The sequence below is a fragment of the Haliotis rufescens genome, unplaced genomic scaffold (genome assembly GCF_023055435.1).
Source record: "Haliotis rufescens isolate VD_foot unplaced genomic scaffold, xgHalRufe1.0.p SCAF_2, whole genome shotgun sequence".
NCBI classification, from domain to species: domain Eukaryota; kingdom Metazoa; phylum Mollusca; class Gastropoda; order Lepetellida; family Haliotidae; genus Haliotis; species Haliotis rufescens.
In genome coordinates, this window is record NW_025963890.1 from 65,887,624 (window position 1) to 65,904,363 (window position 16,740).

Genomic DNA, 16,740 nt, shown 5'->3' on the forward strand with positions numbered 1-16,740 from the left:
CAAACCATTTGGAATGTGAACAAATGAACATAATTGGGCAGTTCTGGATGGAGAAAATAATGACCCAATGTTGTTGATATTTTCATCCTATAGTTTCAGTCTTGTATTTTTAATCAGCTTCATTAGAAGTTCTTTTTGCTGTGGTTTCATTTCTCTTTTACCCAACTTTGATCAAATTGCAAATTGCTGTCCCACGATACCAAAGTGTTTGAAAACCCTGGCCTGTAGGACCTGTGTCACCAAATTTTCACATGAGAATTTTGCTCAACACCTCCACCTGTTGTCCAACATCTACATACATACAGAGTAGACCTGTGAAGATCCAGGGTAGAATAGGTCTTCAGCAACCCATGCTTGATTATTCGCCATCATATAGCTGGAATATTGCTGAGTGTGGCGTCAAACAACAATAAACAAGCATACAGAGTAGCTGTGAAACTGAATTTTAAATCAATATAATCTTAGATCCATATGTTTTGATTAATAATATGTTTTTGTCTTGCGTGAAGATTCTGAATCAGTGCCATTGATAACATGGGACAACCTATGGGCTTCAAAACACCAGGGGGGACGGGTCAATGTTTGCTCAGGGCTGATGATCTCCTGTCAAGGGTTTGTCAGATCAGGATGGAGAGAGGTACAGAATCAAGTGTTTTATATACATATATATTTAACAAGACTGAGCTGTGGCAAGGAATTTGACTGAGAAAGTACTACAGAATGTTGGTAGGTCTGATTGCTAGGGTGAGATGAAGGCAAAGATGGTAATATGTAAGCCTGGTTTAGGATCTGGATTATATGGTTTACCTCAACATAATCTACTAGCATATCTGCCCACATTAGAAGAAGGATTGACACCTACAAAATGAACATTGTCACATGACAGTAAATGTGTGCCTCAGTATTTCAACTTTTCACAGAAGTCATTAACTTACAGATCTCGTGGATCATATACATCTGACTGCAAGTCATTGAGTGCCAAGTGTAGGCAAACATACAAGTGGCATGAAGAATGCTCTCCACAGGCAGGGATGATAATAACACAAATGCTAACTACACGATCTCATTTCAATCAGCTTTTACTCAAACATTGGGCAAAGGGGACCTCACTGGGTCAACATCTAGACTTATTCTAAAGAATGATATCATAGGGCAACAAAATCAAAACAGCAGATATTTAAAATGTGAATTTCAATGAGACTTAAGATGCACTTAATTGAATTCATAAATTTAACAATTTCAACCATTTTTCAGTATCAAACGGACAAAATTCATGCCCTACAAAACTAATATCTTACCTCTTCTTCTTCTTCTGTAAATGACGTATATTTAAAGTTTCTGTAAAATTCTACTACACCTGAAACCAAGTTATTTCATGTTACTTTGCTTGCTAAACTAAATGAGGACAATGACAATGAGGATTTAAAGACAAAGGAGTATTTGTAATTTTGATGTTACTCTCATTCAAAGTAGTCCAGGTTAAACAAGTTTTTCTCAAACTAATGAAACAAGTATCATAAACAATGTCATATATTGTAATCACTGTCATGGTGGGTCCCTGGAGTGAACTATCCACTGAGTGAGTGAGTGGTTTTATGCTGCTTTTGTCAATATTCCAGCAGTGGTGATGATACAGGTTAAGGATGTCTTGGACCTTACAAAGGTCAATCAGCTCCCTCAGATGCATCTTCCTGAGGCAAGGGAATTAACTGACTGTAAAAGTCCAGTTTCCACCCTTGCAAAGCTACCTCCCTTGTCTCGGTAAAATGCCTCAGATGTTACAATTCACTCTTCAGAGTGCATCCCTCAGTCATACAAGGTTCTGCTGATCACTGGTTTGAATACAAGATTCACTCTGATTATGATCCTTGGTCAGATCCATTTCAGTGAATAGGGCTTTTAAAAAATGGTAAATGCCTGTGTCCCAATTGTCTCTAACACATTGGACTTTCCATGACAAGCTGTGATACAATTAAAATACTGTTCAAAGCAGGTCTAAACAAAACTCACATCAATATGCAAAACAGTTATCATAAAGTATTTATTATAACAGTTAGATAGTTTAAATCCACTATAAACAAAACTGTGAGTATTTAATAAGTAGTATCTGATCTTCAATCTCAGACTCTGTGGGGCAGTGGACAGCCTTGTGGTCATATTGCTGGAATATTTGCTAAAAGCGGTGTAAAACCCAACATTAGTGAATGAAGCACCCTTTAAATATCTATTCAATCTCTTGTTATACGTTGTTATACAGTCATCATACATTACATCAAGTAATACAAAAAGTATACTAGAATGAATAAAAAGTACGAGAACATTTTTAAAGGAAGAATTTATTTGCCACAATAAATAAATAAATTCAAAGTTTTTAGATGATTCATGCAACTTCATGATTTGAAAATTTAGTCCTTAAATTCTTTCCAAAGTCACAAATTCTAGATGTTGACTGAAGCAACGAGATACTGATTGAACGGTAGTGATTAAACAACAGACAAGGCCTCTTATTACCTAATAAGGACCCCCTGCCATCCTGCAGTGGCAGGGCTAGCACTGAATGAACCTTGATATTGCCGTGTCCCAAACCCTCAGGGAACCGACCGTCCTGAAACATAGTGACACAACATATATCTTATTACAACACTCTAAAACCAATATAAACATCATAGCATTTGGAAAATAGTCACTTTGTAGTCCGGAGTCCACTGTAATGTAAGTTATGTCGATCATGGTGACCTGATAGAATCGAGTCTGGACCAGGCAAACCAGAAATTGAAAGCATGAGCAGTGAACTGCATCATCAGGGCTAAAATTTGCAACAGTAAATCAGCAGTGGCTGAGTCCTACCACCCTATCCAACTTCGTCACCTAATACGACAACCTGTAGTGCTTGGGATCCATTTTAACCCTGGGGCCCATTATGTTACAGAGACAAAAAACAGATATATAATCTGAACCATCTGCCCACTACAATGTCAACTGCCTCATCACGTAGAGAGTTATCTGCCCACTTAAATGTCCACTGTCTCATAGGAAGAGATTTATCTGCCCACTAAAACATATGATGTCTCATCAGGTAGAGAGTTATCTGCCCACTAATTTATCCAGTGCCTCATAGGAAGAGAGTTATCTGCCCACTAAAACATATGATGTCCCATCAGGTAGAGAGTTATCTGCCCACTAAAATGTCCACTGCATCATCACAAACAGAGTTGTCTGCCCACTAAATCATTCGCTTTATAGTGTAAAAAGAACTTCAACTCGCAGTCCAGTGTCACTTTGTACATCCATGACCTGTTTTCAATGTGAGAATTTGTTTGAAGCACCCCACAAATATCAGAACCATTTACTTCTTCATCAACAGTTATGCTTCCTTTGATTATCAATGAAAACACATTATCTGGAGTAATTAGTCTTCCAACTGTCTGGGTTTTTACAAGATGGTGACTTGCCACATAGCATGATTTTCTGATGAGTATGATCAATCATCTAACTCAATATACCAACTAAATGAAGTTAAAGTTTAACAAAGATGTTTCACTTTGTGGCATATTAAATATTAGACCAGACCAATTTTTTTCGTGTATTACAGATCTGCTGAATGGATGTTTTGCCTGATTTAAAAAACAAATCGCTGAAAATTATTAAAAAATATAACTGCCGACAACACTAACATATTCTCAATGGAAGGGAAGCAACTCTTACGCAATTTTCACTTGCCATCAGCACAAGTGTAAATAATATCATTTGATGACTGCTGCAACATACAGCCATACAAATTTCATTTTGGCACCAGACACGTAAAAACAAAATAAAACACTTCCATGTCTCATTACAGTGATATTTCCCAATGAGCTACTGGCCCAGCACAGTGTACTTACCCCATGCGGATCCTTTAACCTGACTGTTTCCTGTGTGTGTGCTACATGTGCTGCTACTGTCGTCCCCAGACAGATCCGGTCGCCATTACTCGGACCACTACTGGACATCGGCTTACTACTGCAGTAACACATACCATTGGTAGAGAAGTCATATGGCGAAAAAAACATTTGTTTCTTTTGTTTGTAGCTTAAAACTGCATTCAGCAATATTTCAGCTGCATGAATGGCGGTCTGTACGTAATCAAGTCTGACCAGACAATTCTGTGATTCACATCATGAACATCGATTGATGCACAATGGGATACGACGACATGCAAATTACAGAGCCTGACCACCAGATTCATTTCGCCATATCTTATGACAAGTATAGGTTGCTAATATTCTTACCCAGAATCACCACAGGTAACAAAAAGCCATACTACTATATGTGACCTTGATATAACATCAGATTAGTACATGTTCTATCATCTTAATGTTTTGTGTTACTTTGGCACTACAACTTTCTATGTAACTCATAGGAAATATGACAACCATATCACCATAAAATAAACTTACCTGGCACTGAATTTTGAACACATCAGAAATGAAATTTTTAGCAACACGTCACATTAAAATATAATACAATCATTTCTAAATTCTACATAATCATTGCAACGAGTTTGTTTCTAATAGCAAGAATGACAACTCACCATAATGTGAGTATAATAAATAAATTATTTTTTTACATAATTTTCTGACAAAAGATCATTTAAGCTTTTCTCACCTGTTAACATTTGGCACGTACATCACTTCCTGCAACAGAAAACTGAATGTGATGCGGACTGTGAACACAGGACTCAAACATATGTTGGTGAAATTCTAACCAGAATCATTTTCTTATTTGTGCTGAGCAGGACTTCATAATGTGATCTCATGATGATACATCGTGAGCGGCTAATGAGACTGTGAAATCAATTAATTAACATGTATGCCCTTGTGTGTGTGTGCATGATTATCTGAGTGAGTGAGTGAGTGAGTGAGTGAGAGTGAGTGAGTGAGTGAGCCTGGTTTTATGCTGCTTTTAGCAATATTCCAGCAATATCACGGCGGGGGACATGTGTATGGGTGTGTGTCTGTCTGTTAGAATGTACTACTCACCTCGACAACCATGTTTTAATGTTTTACACACAGGTTTGTATGTGCCATTGTAAAAAAGAGGCATTTCTATTGTCATGAATACCTAAATGAATTTTTGTTGTTGTTGTTTTATCAGCAACTCATTAACTATCTGTTTTTTTTATTTGACTAAAATGCTTTTTTTGTTTTTTACCCTACTGCCTCAAAGAACTTAATGCTAAACTATTCAAAAACATACTGAGTCATATACAAATATCTTTTTGACTATTGAAGCTAACTGGTCACAATAGAAAAATAAAACTGCTGCTGGGACAATGATTAAATTTTGTTGGGAAAAATTTGCAACAAGCTGAACGTCTGAATCCTAAAATGAAGAGACCTTTCCCTGCACATATCTGCATGAACATGTATGTAAACAGTGTGTCTCCAGATTACAACAAAATGCACAGTGGGAAAGTACATGGTAAGATTAGAGCACCGCATGTGATTGTCTCACACAGATACCACCCCTACGTGATGACCGACATAGTCCATAGTGAGATTAAACATCAACATTATCACAAGATCCTGAGAATGTGGGCATACGCTACAACATGTACAATAGTTATCTCTAGACCACACCGATCTATGGAAGCACACACTAGCCATTTGTAACTCACGACTCGGCTTGTGGGTTATTAGGTTTGTTGACAAGGATGTCGGTTATTTGACAAATAAACCATTAGTTGGAGTTGCTTATCGTACAATAAAACACTGCTGGGAGAATAAACCATTAGTTGGAGTTGCTTATCGTACAATAAAACACTGCTGGGAGAATAAACCACGAGGGGCGCACCTCAGAGTGGTTTATTCTCCCTGCAGTGTCATTTATTTCTTATATGAGATTTCAACATTATATTCAGCCTCTTTAAGGATGATGATAAAATGCACAAGCTTAAAAAATATTTACCTGTTTTTTAATAATGATGACTCCCTCAATAGAATCCGATTTCGGCAATTTTGGACAAGTCCATTTTATGCACAGGTGAATATTTCCCGCATATTCTCACAATCTGCACCCTCATGGTTTATTTTCCCTGCAGTGTTTTATGGTATGATACACAACTCCAACTTGTTTTTTTTTCCTTAACTGAAGGGGATTTAATCAAATACTTATAAATGCAGCTACTAGTGAGGTTTTCTGGCAGTTGATGAGTTAATCCAGCAATATCATGGAGAGACACAAGGAGTCAGATCCACACTGTGTTCCCATGTAGGGAATCGCACATGAATTTTTTTCGTGATGAGCGAACACTTTAACGACTAGGCTACCTCATTTTTAACAAAAATTAAATATTGAATTTCTATAGCACACTTTCCAATTTATAACTGGTCAAATGCAGTTAGACTATGAGAGACTACATTATTATCCCAGTCAATGGTTCGTGTGCACTCGATTTTCATTCTCAGCTCCCTAGGGAGTATACAATCCAAGCAGCCTATCAACAGGCTTAACAGTCACATTATCATGTCATCCTACCAGGTACCCATTCACTGCTGGGTGAACAGAGGCATATATTACATTTGCCTAAAGATACTTCACACGTGCTACATGAAAGAGTCAAGCTAATCAACATGATCACTGATCCAACCATCTCTTGTCATGTCCAGCAGAACAAAGTCTGCAATGTTCAATCCCACATGAAGTTCTAGCTGCTACCGACTTTATAGCCATTGCCAACTTTAGACCAATGATTCTGGGGTTCTGATTCAATATCCACCAAAGAACCTGAATGACTTGTTTGTTTGTTGTTTAACGTTGAAATCAGCAATATTCCAGCTATATGATGGCAGTCTGTATATCATTGAGTCTGAACGAGACAATCCAGTGATTGACATCATGAGTATCAATCCACGCAATTGGGAAGTGATGACATGCATCAACCAAGTCAGCAAGCCTGACCACCCAATCCCGTTAGTCGCCTCTTACGACAAGTATGGGTTGCTTAAGGCCAATTCTAACCCGGAATCTTTACGGGACTGAACCTGAGTGAAGAGTCATTAAATAAACATTTTGTGTCACTGGTTCTCTGGGTTAAACAAGTTCGCAATAGGTGGTCCCCTGAACACACCTGAGTAGACGGAACAGTTGAGTCATACCTGGATTAAATCGTGACATACAATTGAATGTGACATTATATTCACAGTGAAGCATGAGCACACAGAGCAGGTGCCATCCTCACCTTTCCCCCCAAAACTGACAGGTCGACCTGAAAGATACCCCATGATCACTCAGTTATGAACATCTGGTGATGTTACTGTCAGTGCTGAGGAATTCAGTTGCGGTCCTTAATGGGCTTTATTTGTAAACTGTCATTCAAGGTATGACACACACTGCTCAAAACAAGTTAAAGAACACCAGATTTGGAAGGTTGTGAGGTGCAATACCCACCAGAGATGATAGATTAACTGTAGTCATATGTAAAAATGTCATTCCTGACTGGTGTAGTGAGTGAGTAAGTAGCTTTTAACTGTATTCCACTTGTATGGCGGCGTGTCAGCTTAATGTGGGAGGAAAGCTTGAAGTGATGCAAGTCTCAGACGTTTACCACTTCGGTGAAACCCACGAGCACAGGTATGGTGCTGACAAACCTAGAAACATAATCGTGGGATTCAAACCCACAATCATAGGTTTCTGGCATGCCCAAGGGATGGAACTCTGCACAGCGAATCGTGGTGCCTTAGACGACTGGACCACCTGTGCCCCCTTACCTGGTGTAAAGTTTGGTCACAAATGTCAAATGATCCACCTGACCAGGTTCTCACTCTGGTCACCAGTATTCCTCCTAAAGCCGACAGCGCCTCTGTGGTCCAGTGGTAGATCATTCGCCCTTTTTCGTATCAAAATTGCCCATGATTTAGAAAGATTTAGAAGTGCTTAGTTAGGAGATAAAGATAATGTGTATTCAACTTTTCAGGTTTATTGTATGTTCAATATTAAAACTTCTGCCTCTGTAGCCTGGTGGTAGAGTGTCTGCCGGGAGAGCGGAAGGTCTGGGGTTCAATCCCCGGATGTGTCATACCTAAAGATGTTAAAAGATGGTATTTGTTACCCTGCCTGGCAATCGGCATCAAGGGGCTAAAACAAGGACTGGTCGGCTTGGAGTCAGTATGCTGTGTCTGTGTGAGGTATTCATGTTAAACTGCAGCATGGTATCTCAGTGGTCAGGCACCATAGAATTGGCATAAGACTGGACTAGTACAAGCAACCACATACACAAATGCATGCACATCGCTAAAAAAGTGCAATAACCGTGAAAGCCATGTTAAACGCCATTTCACCTCAACCACATCCTATTTAAGCCTGATGCCAGAACATAAATGTTTCAACCTTATTGGAGTTAAATGGATCTCATCAAAGCCTACTGCTGAACAGGCTTACGAAAACTCACGACCTGACAACTGAACCTGCAGATCTTGCATAATCTGTTCTGTCAATAACAGCAGCAGGGGTGGGAGGATTTCACATGGACCAGTCTGTTGTGTGTTTGCTACCTCACATGATTGAGAAACCCATTTTCTTAATTCAGTATTTGACGTTTCTGTTACTTACTAGGATGGTGTTCTGTGCGACAAACAAACGGTTCCAACAAAATCTATAACTAATATCTAAGCAGTTGAAGACATTTAATCCCTTACAATAAATTAAGTAATATGAACAGCTACAGTGACTGAAGAGTCAAAGCTGCACATTGAGAATACATGTGGAGCATCGACTCCTCGTGCACCTTGTCACTGCCCACCTCGGGGCTGTTGGGTAGCCTAGTGGTTAAAGCGTTTCCTTATCACGCTGAAGACACAGGATCGATTCCTTACACGGGTACAACGTGTGAAGCCCATTTCTGGTGTCCCCGCCGTGATATTACTGGAATATTCAACAGTTAAAAGCGGCATATTTAAACCATACTCACCTCAGACCCCTGCTCAGTGGAACTTAATTTTTCCATTATTGTACAATTCCATATTGTATTAAGTACAAAATATCATTCAGTATGCAGGTTAAGGATAAATCACGACTCTGAGGTTTTGGTTGAAAATGTAAAACCACAAGCAAGGGAAAAGCCAAAGCCACGAGCTCGAGATTTTACCTATGTGGTAATCGGGCCTTCAGTGTGACGAGTAAACACTTTAACCACTAGGCTACCTAACCGCGCCATAGCGTAAGCAATCTAAGTGTTCGCACACAGTTTAAAAAATAAAACATTTCATTCCTGAAAAAAGTTCCTTATCTCAAATATAATTATTTTGCACCTGGAATGAAGAGGTCATGAAATGAGTACTGCAATCTTCTTACCCTTTTGTTTTCATCCACAATATAAAGATTATATCCATCTGCATTGATCGCTGAAATAAAAAAACGAAACATTATAACACAAACAACACACAGTTCACACAGGAGAACATTGTAATTCCAATTAAGGCTGAGCATATACAAACACAATTTCAGGAAAGTTTTCTGGTTATTGATCTAAGTATTTTACCCATAGAAACAGACACTAGTATGTTTTGATTATGGTCATGGTCTAAGTATGTTTCCTTGGTCATGGTCTAATCATGTTTCCTAGGTCATGATCCAAGTATGTTTCCTTGGTCATGGTCTAATCATGTTTCCTTGTTCATGGTCTAGGTATGTTTCCTTGTTCATGGTCTTAGTATGTTTCCTTGTTCATGGTCTAATCATGCTTCCTTATTCATGATCTAAGTATGTTTCCTTGTTCATGATCTAAACATGTTTCCTTGGTCATGGTCTAAACATGTTTCCTTGGTCATGGTCTAAGTATGTTTCCTTGGTCATGGTCTAAGTATGTTTCCTTGGTCATGGTCTAAGTATGTTTCCTTGGTCATGGTCTAAACATGTTTCCTTGGTCATGGTCTAAGTATGTTTCCTTGTTCATGGTCTAAACATGTTTTCTTATTCATGGTCTAAGTATGTTCTCAAGGAAATGGTCTTAGTATGCTTTCACGATAATGGTCTAAGTATGTTCTCAAGGTAATGGTCTATGTAAGTTTTTCACGACAATGGCCTGAGTATGTTCTCAAGGTAATGGTCTAAGTAAGTTTTTCACGACAATGGCCTGAGTATGTTTTCAAGGAAATGGTCTAAGTATGCTTTCACGATAATGGTCTAAGAATGTTCTAAAGGTAATGGTCTAAGAATGTTTCTGTGCAATATTTGCTGCCTACCGTACCTGAACACACACAGCCAGCCAGCTCGTGCAGGATAATGGCTTTCCCATTGGGCTGGTAAACCTCCCTGGCTAACTCCTGTAGCACTCGACCACGGCTCGACTGAATTCGGGACTGAAGTGAAATTCATTCACATTGAATTAAATCATACAGTCAGCTTGACATGCTTCTATTATCACAAGTTACTTATGAATATGGAAAGCGTCTTGTCGCTTTCTTTTTTCCAAATGTTCAAACATTATTATCATCCTGACATGCTTTGACTGACACTGTTTGTTGTTTAACTCACTTTAACACATACTCATCAATGTTCCATCTATATTATGTAAATAATAATCAGGTTTGAACCAGACATCATGAGCATCAATTACTCAATTTGGATATGATGACATGCATCAACCAAGTCAGTGAGTCCGACCACCTGATCCCGTTAGTCGCCTCTTATGACAAGCGTAAGTTGCTGAAGATCAATTCTAACCCAGATCTAACTGACATTACAAAACACCTATTTGGTATTTATGAATGACTATAAGAGTGAAACCCTACTGTCAGTTGTGACGCCATCATCGCTGAATACATTTGTTTGTTCGTTGTTTGACGGCACTCTCTGCAATTTCCATCTATATGAGGATGGTCTGTCAATAAGTAAGTCTGGACCAGACAATCCAATGATTGGAATTGTCAGCAACCCATCAAATCTAATGAAATTAATAAGCACAGAAGATATCTTCCAAACACAGATGTTTCTAATGCTATATTAATAGTTAATTTCCTACCTTCCACTTTGAAAGACTTGATTTATTATCACCATGGTTTTCACCTGAAAGAAAATATCAGGAATAAAGTTCAGGTTATGAAAAATACACCAAAAAAGAGTCATACTACACATTTAGGACTGATATTCTTTGTTCTCCGGCACAGTGAGTTTTTTTCCACATCAGTCACCACCAACAAGGCACTTTGTAACAAGCTGTTTGTGTTGGTCAGTTTTGTGGAAAAAATAAAGGCTAAGTCCTTTTAGTTTACAGCAATACATTGATGTAAACAAACATATGTCAGAAAAGGCTTGGTTATCTTGTTTACAGTGAACAGAAGCTATGCACCCTGGGGTACAATCCATTTCATCAATCACTTTCTACAAAATTAACATTTACTTTTATGGTGGTCAGACAAATAATTAATATTTTCAGATCCTGAATTTTGAACCTGTTCCCAAACCATCTCCTCCTTCAACCAAAGACACCCCCACCGCCTTCCGCCATCCTTCCCCGAAAGACACAACCCAACTTCCTTCCCCCCCCCCCCCCGACACACACACACACATCTCCCATTTGAAACAAAATCGCCCATAATGATGTATCAATACTCCAGAGCTTTCCTTTCGTTTCATGAAGCACACAATAAGCTAATGGAGCTCAATCTAAACAGAATGGGAGTGCCCAGTCACTGTTGTCACACAATATGTCACAGATGACACACGCTAATGATGATTGTTTGTTTGTTTGCTTATTGTTTAAAGCTGCACTGAGCAATATTACAGCTAAGATGACGTCGGTCAGTAAATAATGGACCAGACAATCCAGGAATTGACATCATGAGAATCTATCCAAGCAATTGGGATCGATGACATGCACCAACCAAGTCAGCGAGTCTGACCACCCGATCCTGTTAGTTGCCTCTTACTACAAGCTGTTGGAAAGCAGAATGATGGATCTGAGGGAGTTCAAGCAAATACGTAATGAGGCCTGAATCCAAATTCCATACTTAATTATGTAAAAATTGACTTTAATATTTTTTGTTTGTGTTTTATGAGGTACAAATGTAAAAAAACTTTGCATACTGTGTATATATGTGTCATACCTAAATATGTTAAAAGATGGAAATTGTTGTTACCCTGCCTGGCATTTGTCATTAATGGGATAAAACTGGTCAGCTCAGAGTGAGTGTACTGTGTATGAATGGGGTGTCCATGTTCATCTGTGACATGGTATCTCAATAGGTTGAAACTAAGCACTATAAAACTGACATGAGTCTGGATGGGTACAAACAGCCACACGCACGTTGCCATACAGTGTGCAATAATCTTGAATGCAACATCAAACCCAATTTTCACAAACAACACCAACAAGGCTTCTCACCACAATGGATGAGAACATAATCTCTCCATAAGGTCATGTACACATTGTTATTCATGGTTTATAGATTCTTTTCTGATTATTTTTATCAGAGAAGGTTTTGTTCTCTTTATAGGTGCTCCTCAGTGGACAGATATGGCATATATACAAGGGGTGGATGTTCTGAGCCCAACAATGATGGACTGTGTTGATGGATCGAGTTGGTTGCCAGTATCTTTTCAACATAATCCCATCTGAGGTCCATACACTTCTACCATCAATGCTGGAGTGCCTGGACTCCATTGGTGGAGAAGGTTCCTCCTGGTGGTGTTAAGTCCTCTACAGCAGAAATGACATCACCATTTGCATAATGCTTGCCAGACATTGCTACCTTCATGTTTGGGAAGAGGTGGAAATCTGACCAAGCCAGATATGGCGAATACAGACTTGTGCACAGGTGCAACAATTTTAATGAATTTTCCCATGCAATTAACTGTTTCTGATCATGAGTCAGAAGCCTTGGAACCCAGTGTGCTGAAACCTTTGTCATGCCATTTATGCCTCAGAACGCTCTTCACTCTCTCATGAGAGATGCCCACTGTATTGGCTGTCAGTGGTCGATTATCCATAATCATATCATGTCTTTGTCAACACTTTCCTCAGTGGAAGCAGTCGAAGGTCTTCCAGATCTTGGACCATCTTCAAGCCTCACTCTACCCTTCTTGAACTCTGCTGCCCACCTCCTAACAGAAGCAAAGGAAGGAGCATCATTCATGATGTCCGGCGCATCAACATGCATGGATGCTTAAGAAGTCAGCCCTTTCAGTTGGAGATACTTGATGACAGTGCTCAGGAGCCAATTTTGTCCATTTTCATCAACAAGGAGTGAGTGAGTGAATATGGTTTTACGCCACTTTTAGCAATATTCCAGCAATATCATGGCTGGGGACACCAGAAATGGGCTTCACACATTGTACCCATGTGGCATATTGAACCCGGGTCTTCTGCATGACTTGCGAGCGCTTTAACCACTAGGCTACCCGACCGCCCTATTAACACGGAACTCAGGTCACATTAATGCTTGCGGAAATAGGCTGCCTGGTTGTGTGTTGGGTTCAAATGCAGGATGTAAACATGGAAGTGTTGTACTCAGTACTTACTACATGCAACTGTTAAGGGAGCACTTTACATCCTGTGTGACCTATGAAAATTCCAGGGTAGAATAAGTCTTCAGCAGCCCATGCTTGTCGTAAAAAGCGACTAACAGGATCGGGTTGTCAGGCTCGCTGACTTGGTTGATGCATGTCATCGATCCCAATTGCGTGGATCAATGCTCATTATATTAATCACTGGATTTTTCTGGTCCAGACTTGATTATTTACAGACTGCCGTCATATAGCTGGAATATTGCTGAGTGCGGCGTTAAACAACAAACCAACCAACCAACAACATCCTGTGTAGTTCACAACTATTCACCAACCTGCGTACAGTGTATTTTGACAAGTTTCACCTGAAGGGTTAACAATTATACTTTCTTTTCTATTTTTTCAGCTGAATATTTTTACTATTTTTGGTTGGGCAAAAACAAATAAACAGTAATAAAAATTTTTTGTGTGTGATTTTTATCTCCTGTCGAAACAATAAACAAAACTCCCATGTGTTGTCATGTGACAAGCTGGGCATGTCATGTGACTAGTTTGGCACGACAAGCTGTATAGGAGCATGGTTTTACATTGCTGATAGCATTAATCCATATGATAGTGCGTGCGTGCGAGAGAGAGAGAGAGAGAGAGAGAGAGAGAGAGAAGGGATAGTGCAGTGAGATAGTGATTAAGTGTGTGTGCATGACAGTGTGCGTGTTAGTGTGGGTGTGTATGTGTGAATGCATATGTGTGTGGGTGTGGAATCAAACCTGAGTTGTTGGCATGACGAAGCAAGGCTTTAACCACTCACCCACCCCACCGCCTCTTAGATGAATATGAAACATGGGACATTCTCCAAGCTTGCTCACCTGGAACATACTTATATCAAGCACCTGCATGACAAACTCAGTACAGTAGAAAGTGAGCAAATCAAATTATTGGCTCACAATTTCCTTATCAACTGGAGTGTGCAAACTCATGTAGCCAGGGGCTAATACAGTCATACAGGCTGACGAGATCTGACAGCTAACTAGGTGCCCTTTAATCAGACAGACAGGCTGGATAGACTCATAGGGGGTAGGGAGTGAGGGGTGCGGCACCTCAGTCATATTTGTGATACTTAGTGTAGAATGTATGTCTATTTGTGAGCTGGGGTGGGGCACAGTCAGGTCATGTATTGGCACATGTTGCACAGATAGTCTGGACTACCCTGTGCTCAATAGGTTACATGATGAACAGACAATGAAATTATAACATACAGACAGTGGACAGACAATACAGTGATGATATACAGACAGTGGACAGACAATACAGTGATAACATACAGACAGTGGACAGACAATACAGTGATAACATACAGACAGTGGACAGACAATACAGTGATGATATACAGACAGTGGACAGACAATACAGTGATGATATACAGACAGTGGACAGACAATACAGTGATGATATACAGACAGTGGACAGACAATACAGTGATGATATACAGACAATGGACAGACAATACAGTGATAACATACAGATAGTGGACAGACAATACAGTGATAATATACAGACAGTGGACAGACAATACAGTGATAATATACAGACTGTGGACAGACAATACAGTGATAACATACAGATAGTGGACAGACAATACAGTGATAATATACAGACAGTGGACAGACAATACAGTGATAACATACAGACAGTGGACAGACAATACAGTGATGATATACAGACAGTGGACAGACAATACAGTGATAACATACAGACAGTGGACAGACAATACAGCGATAATATACAGACAGTGGACAGACAATACAGTGATGATATACAGACAGTGGACAGACAATACAGTGATGATATACAGACAGTGGACAGACAATACAGTGATGATATACAGACAGTGGACAGACAATGAAGTTATAATATACAGACAGTGGACAGACAATACAGTGATAACATACAGACAGTGGACAGACAATACAGTGATAACATACAGACAGTGGACAGACAATACAGTGATAACATACAGACAGTGGACAGACAATACAGTGATGATATACAGGCAGTGGACAGACAATACAGTGATAATATACAGACAGTGGACAGACAATACAGTGATGATATACAGACAGTGGACAGACAATACAGTGATGATATACAGGCAGTGGACAGACAATACAGTGATAATATACAGACAGTGGACAGACAATACAGTGATGATATACAGACAGTGGACAGACAATACAGTGATGATATACAGACAATACAGTGATAACATACAGATAGTGGACAGGCAATACAGTGATAATATACAGACAGTGGACAGACAATACAGTGATAATATACAGACAGTGGACAGACAATACAGTGATGATATACAGACAGTGGACAGACAATGCAGTGATGATATACAGACAGTGGACAGACAATACAGTGATAACATACAGACAGTGGACAGACAATACAGTGATGATATACAGACAGTGGACAGACAATACAGTGATAATATACAGACAGTGGACAGACAATACAGTGATGATATACAGACAGTGGACAGACAATGCAGTGATGATATACAGACAGTGGACAGACAATACAGTGATAACATACAGACAGTGGACAGACAATACAGTGATGATATACAGACAGTGGACAGACAATACAGTGATAATATACAGACAGTGGACAGACAATACAGTGATGATATACAGACAGTGGACAGACAATACAGTGATAACATACAGACAGTGAACAGACAATACAGTGATGATATACAGACAGTGGACAGACAATACAGTGATAATATACAGACAGTGGACAGACGATACAGTGATGATATACAGACAGTGGACAGACAATACAGTGATGATATACAGACAGTGGACAGACAATACAGTGATAACATACAGACAGTGGACAGACAATACAGTGATGATATACAGACAGTGGATACAATACAGTGATGATATACAGACAGTGGACAGACAATACAGTGATTATGTACAGACAGTGGACAGACAATACAGTGATAATATACAGACAGTGGACAGACAATACAGTGATGATATACAGACAGTGGACAGACAATACAGTGATAACATACAGACAGTGGACAGACAATACAGTGATAACATACAGACAGTGGACAGACAATACAGTGATAACATACAGACAGTGGACAGACAATTACAGTGATAACATACAGACAGTGGACAGACAATACAGTGATAACATACAGACAGTGGACAGACAATACAGTGATAATATACA

At 39.3% G+C, this 16,740-nt stretch overlaps 1 protein-coding gene across 11 annotated transcripts in view; it reads right to left on the reverse strand.

Annotated features, from left to right (window-relative positions):
• LOC124134537 (probable 3',5'-cyclic phosphodiesterase pde-5) overlaps positions 1–16,740 on the reverse strand; it is a 113,576-nt gene that overhangs the window by 38,933 nt on the left and 57,903 nt on the right. For 8 of the 11 annotated variants that reach the window (XM_048400407.1, XM_048400409.1, XM_046499399.2 and 5 more), the window contains 8 exons: positions 11,000–11,043; positions 10,226–10,337; positions 9,331–9,380; positions 4,645–4,673; positions 3,882–3,999; positions 2,512–2,605; positions 1,299–1,357; positions 808–858 (listed from right to left, as the gene is read on the reverse strand). In XM_048400407.1, coding sequence (XP_048256364.1) covers positions 808–858; positions 1,299–1,357; positions 2,512–2,605; positions 3,882–3,999; positions 4,645–4,673; positions 9,331–9,380; positions 10,226–10,337; positions 11,000–11,043 — 557 coding nt within the window. The remainder of the gene's footprint in view (positions 1–807; positions 859–1,298; positions 1,358–2,511; positions 2,606–3,881; positions 4,000–4,644; positions 4,674–9,330; positions 9,381–10,225; positions 10,338–10,999; positions 11,044–16,740) is intronic. The other 3 variants (XM_048400405.1, XM_048400402.1, XM_048400404.1) reach the window with 2 other exon arrangements.